The sequence below is a fragment of the Erinaceus europaeus genome, chromosome 23 (assembly GCF_950295315.1).
Source record: "Erinaceus europaeus chromosome 23, mEriEur2.1, whole genome shotgun sequence".
NCBI lineage: Eukaryota > Metazoa > Chordata > Mammalia > Eulipotyphla > Erinaceidae > Erinaceus > Erinaceus europaeus.
In genome coordinates this window covers 14,660,535-14,671,378 of record NC_080184.1, presented here as the reverse complement: position 1 = coordinate 14,671,378, position 10,844 = coordinate 14,660,535, and the positions used below count along the sequence as shown (strand labels likewise).

Here is a 10,844-nt window from a genome sequence, read left to right as displayed (position 1 = left end):
CCAGGCGGTGAAGCAGGTCTGCAGGTGTCTGTCTTTCTCTCCCCCTCTCTGTCTTCCCCTCCTCTCTCCATTTCTCTCTGTCCATCCAACAACAATGACATCAATAACAAGAATAATAATAACCATAACAACGATAAAAAGAGCAACAACAGGGGGGAAAAATAGCCTCTAGGAGCAGTGGATTCATGGTGCAGGCACCGAGCCCAGCAATAACTAACCCTGGAGGCAAAATTAATAAATAAACAAATAAATAAATAAATTAGCAGGGGCCAAGTGGTGGCGCACCTGGCTGAGCGCACATGTTACAGTGCACAAGGACCCGGGTTTGAGCCCCTGGTCCCCACCTGCAGGGGGAAAGCTTTGCAAGTAGTGAAGCAGGGCTGCAGGTGTCTCCTCTCCTCTTTCCTCTCAATTTCTAGCTGTCTCCATCCAGTAAATAAATAAGCAGAACTAGGAGAGGGTACAACTTGCCATGTAAGAGACCCTGGGTTCGAGCCCCAGTGCCACATGGGAGTACCAGGTACATAGCACCTGGATGGTGGAGCGGGGCTGGGGGGTCTCTCTCTCCAATAACAATATGACGGGGGGGGGTGAGCACTGAGGAGACTGGATCCTGGTGACAGCAAGTGACCGGTTTAAAAATGCACCCCCCAGAGGAGCCACACCCCCAGGGACTCCTGTCTCCCTGCCCCGGAGGATGGGTCTGTCCTGGGTGCTCCCCTGGACCCCAGCCAGGGGGGGGCTTTTGGGGCCCCGACAGCTTTAAAGGCAGGGGCACGGGCGGTGGGGCTTGAGGGCATGTGTGGGAGTTTGCCCGACGGGGCGGAAAGCCTGGCGACAGCAGGGGCGTTGGAAGCGGCGCCGTGTGCAAAGACTCGCACGGCCTCTCCAGTTCTCTGAGCCCCCTCCCTCGCTGGTCCTGGCTGGGACGATTTCTCATTTATTTCCAGGCACCGGGCGCGGCCCCTGTGACAGGGCACACTTCCCGGTGACTCACGGAGATGGGGGCGGGGGGCGCACGCATCTGGGCCTGGAGGTGTGGCTGGCAGAGATGGGTCTCCTGGGGACGCATTTGGGGCCTCACGCCTGCAAGTCCAATGTGAAAAAATAAGTAAGTTGGGGGGAGTCGGGCGGTGGCGCAGCGGGTTAAGCGCAGGTGGCACGAAGCCCAAGGACCAACTCGAGGATCCCGGTTCGAGCCCCCAGCTCCCCACCTGCAGGGGAGTCGCTTCCCAGGCGGTGAAGCAGGTCTGCAGGTGTCTGTCTTTCTCCCTCTCTGTCTTCCCTTCCTCTCTCCATGTCTCTCTGTCCTATCCAACAATGATGACAACAATAATAACAACAATAAAACAACAAGGGCGATAAAAATGGAATAAATAAATAAATATTTAAAAAAATAAAATAAAATAATTCAGTGCCAGGGAGGCATCTCCACTGGGCAGGACAGCACTGCCTGTACTGAGTCCTCTCTCCGCTTCTCTCTCTCCCCCTTTTTCCCTCCTTTTATTGGATAGACCAGAGAGAAATTAAGAGAGAAGGGGGTAATAGTGAGGGAGAAAGATAGAGAGACACCTGCAGCCCTGCCTTACCACTTGCAAAGCTCTTCGCCTGCAGATGGTGGCCAGGGGCTTGAACTCGAGTCCTTGCACACTGTGATGTGAGTGCTAATTTCTTTTTTCTTTTCTTTTCTTTTCTTTCTTTTTTTTTTTTTTTTTGCCTCCAGGGTTATTGCTGGGGCTCCATGCCTGCACCATGAATCCGCTGCTCCTGGAGGCCATTTTTCCCCCCTTTTGCTGCCCTTGTTGTAGCCTTGTGGTTATTATTGTTATTGCTGATGTCGTTTGTTGTTGGATAGGACAGAGAGAAATGGAGAGAGGAGGGAAACACAGAGAGGGGGAGAGACAGACAGACACCTGCAGACCTGCTTCACCGCCTGGGAAGCGACTCCCCTGCAGGTGGGGAGCCGGGGGCTCGAACCGGGGTCCTCACGCCGGTCCTTGCGCTTTGCGCCACCTGCGCTTAACCCGCTGCGCTACCACCCCAACCCCTGAGCGCTAATTTCTAATAAATATCACAAAACATTAAAATGAAAGTTCAGGCAGCCAGGAAGGGGTACAGTGGGCAAAATACTGGACGCTCAGGCCTGAGGCCCCAGGTCCCATCGCTGGTGCCAGAGTGAGGCTAGGAGTTTCTCTCTCTCTCTCTCTCATTAATCAATGAATCTTTTTTTAAAAAATCAGATAGAGGGCTGGAGAGACAGAATGATGGTTCTGCAAACAGACTCTCCTGCCTGAGGCCCTGAGGTCCCAGAGTCAGTCCCCAGCACCACCATCAGCCAGAGTTCAGCAGGGCTCTGGGGTCTCTCTGTATCTCTCTCTCTCTTTCCGATTAAAATAAAATAAATAAAATGATTTTTAGAAAAGTTCAGATAGAGGGGTAAGAGAGGGTGAGGGCTCTCCCAGATCACACTTTTCACCTGTTTTATTTGTAAAAATTTTTTTATTGATTTCACATGAGAAGCGCACACACACACACACACACACACACACACACATTTAATTATTTTTTTTTACCAGAGCCCTGATCAGCTCTGGTTAGTGGTGTTGCGGATGATTGACTGTGGGACTTTGGAGCCTCCAGCAAGAGAGTCTCTTTGCAGAACCACTATGCTTTCTACCCCAACCCAGAAAGTTTTTTTAATTGTCTCCATGGTTATCTCTGGGGTTCTGTGCCAGCACTATGGGCCACCACTCCTGATGGCCATTTTTTTTCTAAATTTCTGTTTTATTGGATAGAGACAGAGAGAAGTTGAGAGGAGAGAGAGAGACAGAGAGACACCAGCAGACCTGCTCCACCACCCATGAAGCTTCCCCCCCCCCCCGCAGGTGGGGATCAGGGGCTCGAACCCAGGTCCTTGTGGGTGTTGACGTGTATTCAATCATGTGTGTTACTGCCTGGCCTCCTCAACAGAGAATAGTTAAAGACTTATTTTTTTTTAAAAAATTATTTATTTATTCCCTTTTGTTGTCCTTGTTTTATTGTTGTTATTATTGTTGTTGTTGTTGGATAGGACAGAGAGAAATGGAGAGAGGAGGGGAAGACAGAGAGGGGGAGAGAAAGACAGACACCTGCAGACCTGCTTCACCGCCTGGGAAGCGACTCCCCTGCAGGTGGGGAGCCGGGGGCTCGAACCAGGATCCTTAATCCGGTCTTTGTGCTTTGCGCCACGTGCGCTTAACCCCCTGCGCTACAGCACAACTCCCAGTTACAGACTTATTTATTAAACTGAGAGACAGAGACAGAGAGATTCCCAGGGCCACCTCTGCACAGGGAGCTGGAGACTGACCCCGACGTCCTCTGGCAGGGGGTTTACCTGGGCAACCAGCGCTACATGGCCGCCATCATCCTGAGCGAGGAGCAGTGTCAGGAGCAGCTCAAGAACAACAACAAGACATGTGACGGTGAGGGCTGGGCGCTGGAGCCACTGTGCCAGGTGTAGACTGGGGGACTGGGTGCTGGAGGCACAGTGCCGGGTGTAGACTGGGGGGCTGGGTGCTGGAGGCACAGTGCCGGGTGTAGACTGGGGGGCTGGGTGCTGGAGGCACAGTGCCGGGTGTAGACTGGGGGGCTGGGTGCTGGAGGCCCTATGCCGGGTGTAGACTGGGGGGGCTCGGTGCTGGAGGCACAGTGCCGGGTGTAGACTGGGGGTCTGGGTGCTGGAGGCACAGTGCCAGGTGTAGACTGGGGGGCTGGGTGCTGGAGGCACAGTGCCGGGTGTAGACTGGGGGGCTGGGTGCTGGAGGCACAGTGCCGGGTGTAGACTGGGGGGCTGGGTGCTGGAGGCACAGTGCCGAGTTTAGACTGGGGGGCTGGGTGCTGGAGGCACAGTGCCGGGTGTAGACTGGGGGGCTGGGTGCTGGAGGCACAGTGCCGGGTGTAGACTGGGGGGGCTGAGTGCTGAGGCACAGTGCTGGGTGTAGACTGGGGGGCTGGGTGCTGAGGCACAGTGCCGGGTGTAGACTGGGGGGGCTGGGTGCTGAGGCACAGTGCCGGGTGTAGACTTGGGGGGGGGGGCTGGGTGCGGGAGACACTGTGCCGGGTGTAGAATCTGGGAAGGGGGGTTGCTGCATTCATGGCCCTAGGCTCCCTGGGCTGCCCTGTTCAATGCTGGGGGCAGTCATGACCCCGATGCTCAGCCCCCTGACCCCCAGTCACAACAGCTGAGCCCCCTGATCCCCAGTTCCCCCAGCTGAGTCCCATAACCCCAGTTCCCCCAGCTGAGCCCCTGACCCCAGTCCCCACAGCTGAGCCACCAGGACCCCCAGTCCCCCCAGCAGAGCCCCTGACCCCAGTCACCACAGCTGAGCCCCCTGACCCCCAGTTCCCCCAGCAGAGCCCCCTGACTCCCAGTCCCCCAACTGAGCCCCCAGATCCCCAGTTCCCCACAGCTGAGCCCCTGACCCACAGTCCCCACAGCTGAGCCCCCTGGACCCCCGTGCCCCCAGCAGAGCCCCCTGACTCCCAGTCCCCACAGCTGAGCCCCTGATCCCCAGTCCCCCCAGATGAGCCCCGTGAACCCAGTCCCCCCAGCTGAGCCCCTGACCCCAGTCCCCCCAGCTGAGCCGCCTGGATCCCCTGTCCCCACAGCTGAGCCCCCTGACCCCCAGTTCCCCCAGCTGAGCCCCCTGACCCCCAATCCCCCCCCAGCTGAGCCCCCTGACCCCCAGTTCCCCCAGCTGAGCCCCCTGACCCCCAGTCCCCCCAGCTGAGCCCCCTGACCCCCAGTCCCCACAGCTGAGCCGCCTGGACCCCCTGTCCCCACAGCTGAGCCCCCTGATCCCCAGTCCCCCCCCAGCTGAGCCCCCTGACCCCAATCCCCACAGCTGAGCCGCCTGGACCCCCATTTCCCCCAGCTGAGCCCCTGACCCCAGTCCCCCCAGCTGAGCCCCTGACCCTCAGTGCTCAGCAGCCTCGCCGCCCACCCCCAACCCCTCCAGCTGACCCCCATCCCCCCCCCCCCCAGCCTCCCTGCAGGTGCTGGTGCAGAAGGGCCGCGCCCTGGAGGCGCAGCTGGCGCAGGAGAAGGAGGCGTGCGGGCGGGACAAGGCGGCGGGCGCGCAGGGGCAGCGCACGGCCGAGGCGCAGGTGCTGGAGTGCGTGCGGGTGCGGGAGCAGCTGCGGGCGGAGCAGCAGCGGGCGCGGGAGCAGCTGGCGCAGGTGCAGGCGCTGTGCGCGCCGCTGGAGCGGGAGCCGCTGGCCGGGCAGCTGCGGACCCTGTGGGCGGACGCGCTGCGGCCCCGCGCGCTCGACTCGCTGGTGCTGGGCGGCTTCCACCCGCTGGCCGGGGACGCGGGCGCGCTGCGGCGCCTGTGCGAGCAGGTGCCCGACACGCTGCTGGCCAAGGCGGACGAGCTGGCGCGGGGGCTGCGCGGTGGCATCGAGCGCGTGGCGCGGGAGAACGCGGAGCTGCGGCGGCTGCGGGCCGAGGCGGAGGCGGCGCTGGCGGCGGCGCGGGAGGCGGCCGAGCGGGCGGCGCGGGAGGCGCGGGAGCGGGAGGCGCAGGTCCGCGGGGAGTGCGCGCAGCAGACGCGCCTGGCGCTGGAGGAGAAGGCGGCGCTGCGGCGGGAGCGGGACGCGCTGGAGCGGGAGCTGGGCGAGCGGCGGCGGGAGCTGGAGCAGGCGCGGGTGCAGGTGGCGGTCAGCGGCTCGGCGCTGGACACCTGCATCAAGACCAAGGTGCGGGGCGGGGGCGGGGCGGGGCGCTCTGGAGGGGGTGGGGGGCTCTGAAGGGTGGTGGGGGACTGTGGGGGTGGTCGGGGGCTCTGGGAGTTGGGGGTCTCTGGGGGTTGGGGGACTCTGGGGGGTGGTGGGGGCTCTGAGTTTGGCGGGGGGTCCCGGGGGGCTGAGGGGGCTCTGGGGGGTGGTGGGGGACTCTGGAGGGTGGATGGGGTCACTGGGGGTTGGGGGTCTCTAGGGGTGGTGCTGGTGCTCCCGGGGGCATAGGGGGCTCTGGAGGGTGGTGGGGGGCTCTGGAGGGTGGTGGGGAGCCCTGGGGCGGAGGAGGCTCTGGGCGTTGTGGTGGGGGCTCTGCAGGGCAGTGGGGTCTCTGGAGGGTGGTGGGGGCACCTGGACTGGTCCTCGGGGCCCCCCAGCCTCTGCCACCCTCTCTGTCCCTGTGTCCCCACAGACGCAGATGATACCGGGGCTGCCCATGAGACCCATGAGTCCCGTCGCCAACCCCCCGCCCATCGGTGAGCGAGGGAGAGGAGTCTGGGGAGTCTGGGGGCCGGGTCCGGGGGGGGGGGGTTCAGCTGCTCAGGCCCAACCCCCCCTCTCTTCAGACCAAGCCAGCCTGGAGGAATTCAAGCGCAGGGTCCTGGAGTCCCAGAAGCCCCCCGGCAGCAATGGCCTAGCCCCCGCCAGGTGAGGCCCCGAGGTCGGGCTGCAGGGAGGGGGCCGAGGGGTGCAGAGCGAGGGGGCACCGTAGGCCAGGCTGCCCGCAGGGCGGAGCTGGGGCGGGCCGACCAGGAACAGCCGTGTGAAGGCCCGGAGGCCAGGACTGGCTGGAGGGCTCCCAGGAGACCCTAGACCTGCCCCCACAGATCCTGCACTCCTGCCTCTGCAGAAGTGGGGTGCAGGGGGCCGGGATATGGTGGGCAGGGGGTACGCACCTCACCACCTGCGTGCTCTGGCCTCTCGTGGAGGGTCCAGTGTCTCTCCTTGTCTCTCAAGTGAGGTCTCTGATTCAACAGATGATCTGTGACTGATGGATGGGTAGATGGATGGTGGGTACACAGGTTGTGGATGGATAGATGATGGAGAAGACGCAGTACGAGGCGGTAAGATAGACGGGGGAGCCGGGCAGTGCTGCAGCAGGTTAAGTGCAGGTGGCGCAAAGCACAAGGACCGGCATAAGGATCCCGGTTCGAGCCCCTGACTCCCCACCTGCAGGGGGGTCACTTCCCAGGCGGTGAAGCAGGTCTGCAGGTGTCTGTCTTTCTCTCCCCCTCTCTGTCTTCCCCTCCTCTCTCCGTTTCTCTCTGTCCTGTCCAACAACGACGACATCAATAATAACTACAACAATAAAACAAGGGCAACAAAAAGGAATAAATAAATAATTTTTAAAATGAATTTGAAAGAGATGATAGATAGATAGATGGAGGATAACAGAGGATGGATGGGTGGATGGGTAGTGGATGGATGAGTGGCTAGATTGTGTGACGGGTGGATAGACAGCTGAGATCTACAAAGATGAAAGAAGCTGACCTGGGAGCAGTAAAGTCACAGAGGCCACAGGCCCAGGCAGAAAAAGAAAGAGAGGGGCAGAGAGGCTCTGAAGGGTCCCCCGGTTCAATCCTCAGCACCACCATCAGCCAGAGCTCAGCAGGGCGAGAGGGGTGGGGGGAGCATCATGCTGCCCGGTGGTGCTGGGGATGGAACTTGGGACCTCCCAGCAGCAAACTCTGAGTCACCCCTGCTGTCACAACCATCGCCTCCCAGGTGCACATGGGGGCCTGGGACCCAGCATTCTGCGGCCTGGGCAGAGAGTTCACCCCCGGTCTAGAGGAAGTAGGCCCTCTTCTCACCCCCCACCCCCAGGCGGTCAGGGCTGGGCCATCCTTTCCCGTCGTCCCTTAGTCTGTCCACAGGGGCCGCCGGGGGACAGTGTTTATTCCCAAGGCCCCAGGACAATGGGCACTTGAGACTGGAGGGGCGGCTGCCAGGCAGGAAGGGCACGGGGCCTCGCTGGACACCGTCCCCCGAGAGAGCAGGTCAGGGAGAGGCGGTGAGGACAGCACCAGGGGCGACCTTCAAACACAGCAGACAGACAGACAGGGACCCAGAGCCTCCACCTGGCACCCACGGTGCCAGGGATGGAAAACCAGGGCCTCCGGCCTGAGAGTCCGGCGCTGTGCCCACCGCTCTGCCCACCGCTCCGCTCTCCCCGTCCCAGCAGCGGGGGCCGTCAGAAAGGCCATGTTGTGTTTTCCTGTGTTTTTGCCATGAAAAAAATGCAACGGGAGACAGCACAGGGGTTCTGCAAATAGACCCTCCTGCCTGAGGCTCTGAGGTCCCGGGTTCCATCCCCAGCACCAGCAGCAGCCAGAGCTCAGCAGGGCCCTGGTGTGTCTGTCTCTCTGTCTCTGTCTGTCTGTTTCTCACTGTATCTCTCTCAGGAAAATAACAACTTGGGAGTCGGGCGGTAGTGCAGCGGGTTAAGTGCAGATGGTGCCAAGCGCAAGGACCGGCATGAGGGTCCCCGTTCGAGCCCCCGGCTCCCCACCTGCAGGGGAGTTGCTTCCCAGGCGGTGAAGCAGGTCTGCAGGTGTCTGTCTGTCTCTTCCCCTCCTCTCTCCATTTCTCTCTGTCCTATCCAACAACAACGATGACATCAATAACCACAACAATGTTAAACAACAAGGGCAACAAAAGGGAAAATAAATAAATGATTTTTTTTTAATCTTAAAAGAAAGGAAATAATAACTTTAAAAAACCACAATTTTAGGGTCCAGGGAATGGCTCACCTAGCAGGTCACATACACTACCGAGTGCAAACTCCCGGGTTCAAACCCCAGCCCAACTCCGTGAGAGCACCCACTGGGGAGGGGAGATTCACAAGCGGTGTGGCAGGGCTGTGAGGTCTCTCTTCTCTCTGTCTCTTCATCCCTGTCTTACTCTGTCTCAAAAAGGAAAACGGTGTCCACTGAATGGTGGAACTGGCAGGGGAGAGTACAGTTTCAAAGTACTGTCATGGGAGCAAGTTTTGGATTTTCTTTATTTTTTTATTTATTCATCCCCCCCCCCATCCCTACTTAGCTCTGGCTGCTGGTGGTGCTGGGGATTGAACCCAGGACCTCAGAGCCTCAGGCAGGAGAGTCTTTTGCAGAATGTCTGTCTTTCTCTCGCCCTCTCTGTCTTCCCCTCCTCTCTCCATTTCTCTCTGTCCTATCCAACAACAACAACAACAATAATAACTACAACAATAAAACAACAAGGGCAGCAAAAGGGAATAAATAATAAAAATTTTTTAAAAAAAAGAAATTAAAATAAAAACCAGAACAACAACCTGATCTGTTCAGTGAGGGAGGGAGAGAGACAGAGAGAGAATCAAAACATCATTTCTGCATATGAGGTGCTGGGGCTGGAACCCAGGGACTCATGCTCATGAAATAAATCTTTTAGAAATTATTGTATTTTCTTTATTTATTGGATAGAGACAGACAGAAATCGGAGGGGAGGGGAGATAAATGCCTGCAGGCCTGCTCCGCTGCTCAGGAAGCTTCCCCCCTGCAGGTGGGGGCCGGGGCCAGTGGGCTCAGTGGGTAGAGCTCATGCCTTGCTGTGTGTGAGGTCCTGGGTTTGAGCCCCGGCACAGCCAGAAACCAGGGCTGGTTGGAAGGACAGAGATCTCGGTGGGTTGGTGGGTTGGGTTTGTGTGAAGGGCCTGAGGCAGGGAGTGACAGGGGCGACCCGGGGGTAGGGGGAGCACAGGGCGGGGGGGGGGGGACATGGCCGTTCCTGGCCTATGACAATGGGAGACCTCACACCCCTGAGGGCCACAGGGGGTGGGGGGGGGAGCGGGGTTGGCAGGGAGCCTCTGGGAGCGTGAGGCCAGGGGACCCCAGGGAAGAGGCCGGGAAGGAAGGAGAGGGGGGTCAGAGGAAGTGAGGGGGGGCTTGGCAGAGGCCCACCTCCCCCACCAGGAAGCCCGCCCTGCACCAACGCTGACCCCTGACCCCTCTCTCCTGTCTCTCCCAGTCAGTCCAGGTCCCTGTGAAAGTGGGGGAACGACAGTCAGTTGGGGGGGCACTGGCCTGTGGGGCCCAACTTAGGGGGGTCCGCAGACCCCATCCCTCATTGCTGAGACCTGGGACTGGAATGCCAGGGGGCCACTCGGACCCTCAGCCTCGTCATCTCATAGCAGACATTCAACCAGTCCCACCTGCCAGGGATCCTTGGGGGGGGAGGCGGAACCCCAAAAAGGCCGCGGGCATCCTCGGGAGTTGAGGAGGGAGGAGAAAGAGGCCGAGTCGGCGGTTTGTCCTGCTGTCCATCCGTCTGACCGGGGGCCCCTTCTCTCTCCTGACTTCAGTGGCTGAAGAAGCAGCTGCCCCCCGAGACGCAGGGGTCCCCCAGACGGGCTGGTGGTCGGACGCAGAGCTGGAACCTCCTCGGCACGGGCCCCCCACGTCATTCTCACGGAGCCTTCACACCCCCGCCACAGCCCCACACCGGCGCCATCGGAGTCACCCTGCCACCGTGGGCCGATGGTCCCCGAGTCGGGGGCTGTCTCCCCGCAGGCACACACCCCCACACCCAACACCCCTCACCTCCTGCTCCTTGTCCCCCCACCCCCTTCTACGTCACCCAGACCTTCTGGCCTGTCCCCGCAGGCCCCCCACATACAGCTGACACCCCAGAAATATTAACAACACTGAATAAATTTCAGCATGTTCCTGCAAAGCTGTGGAATCTCTGGGTGGGGGGACACGGGGCAGGGACAAGACGGGGGGCTGCCTGGAGCCACCCAGGGGGACCCCGCTGCTCCCCTCTTCACTGAGAGAGAAGGTGAGAGAGATTGAAATGCCACAGCTCGGCTGTCCCATCCACAGAGCTTCCCCCGTCTGTCCATGGTGCTCCCATGCAGTCCCCAGGCTGAGACCTGGGGTGTCGTGTACGGCGAGGCCTGCGCCCCACCGGGGGAGCTGTCTCTCAGTCCTAACACGGAGCCGGGAGAGGCTGGTGGACTGCTCAGCAGGCAGAGTGCACACCCTAGCTTGCTGGAGACCCTGGGTTTGAGCCCCAGCACCAAGTGGGAGCACCATGGGCGGTGAAACGGGAAA

General features: G+C 60.2%; 1 protein-coding gene across 1 annotated transcript; it reads left to right on the top strand.

Moving 5' to 3' along the window:
- The first annotated feature begins 3,364 nt into the window (after window positions 1-3,364).
- PLVAP (plasmalemma vesicle associated protein) lies at window positions 3,365-10,464 on the top strand. Its single transcript, XM_060182391.1, has 5 exons — window positions 3,365-3,461; window positions 5,024-5,736; window positions 6,188-6,251; window positions 6,342-6,423; window positions 10,094-10,464. Exons 1-5 carry the CDS (start codon window positions 3,392-3,394, stop codon window positions 10,098-10,100), a joined length of 936 nt encoding a protein of 311 aa, XP_060038374.1. The 5' UTR covers window positions 3,365-3,391; the 3' UTR covers window positions 10,101-10,464.
- The last annotated feature ends 380 nt before the right edge of the window (window positions 10,465-10,844 follow it).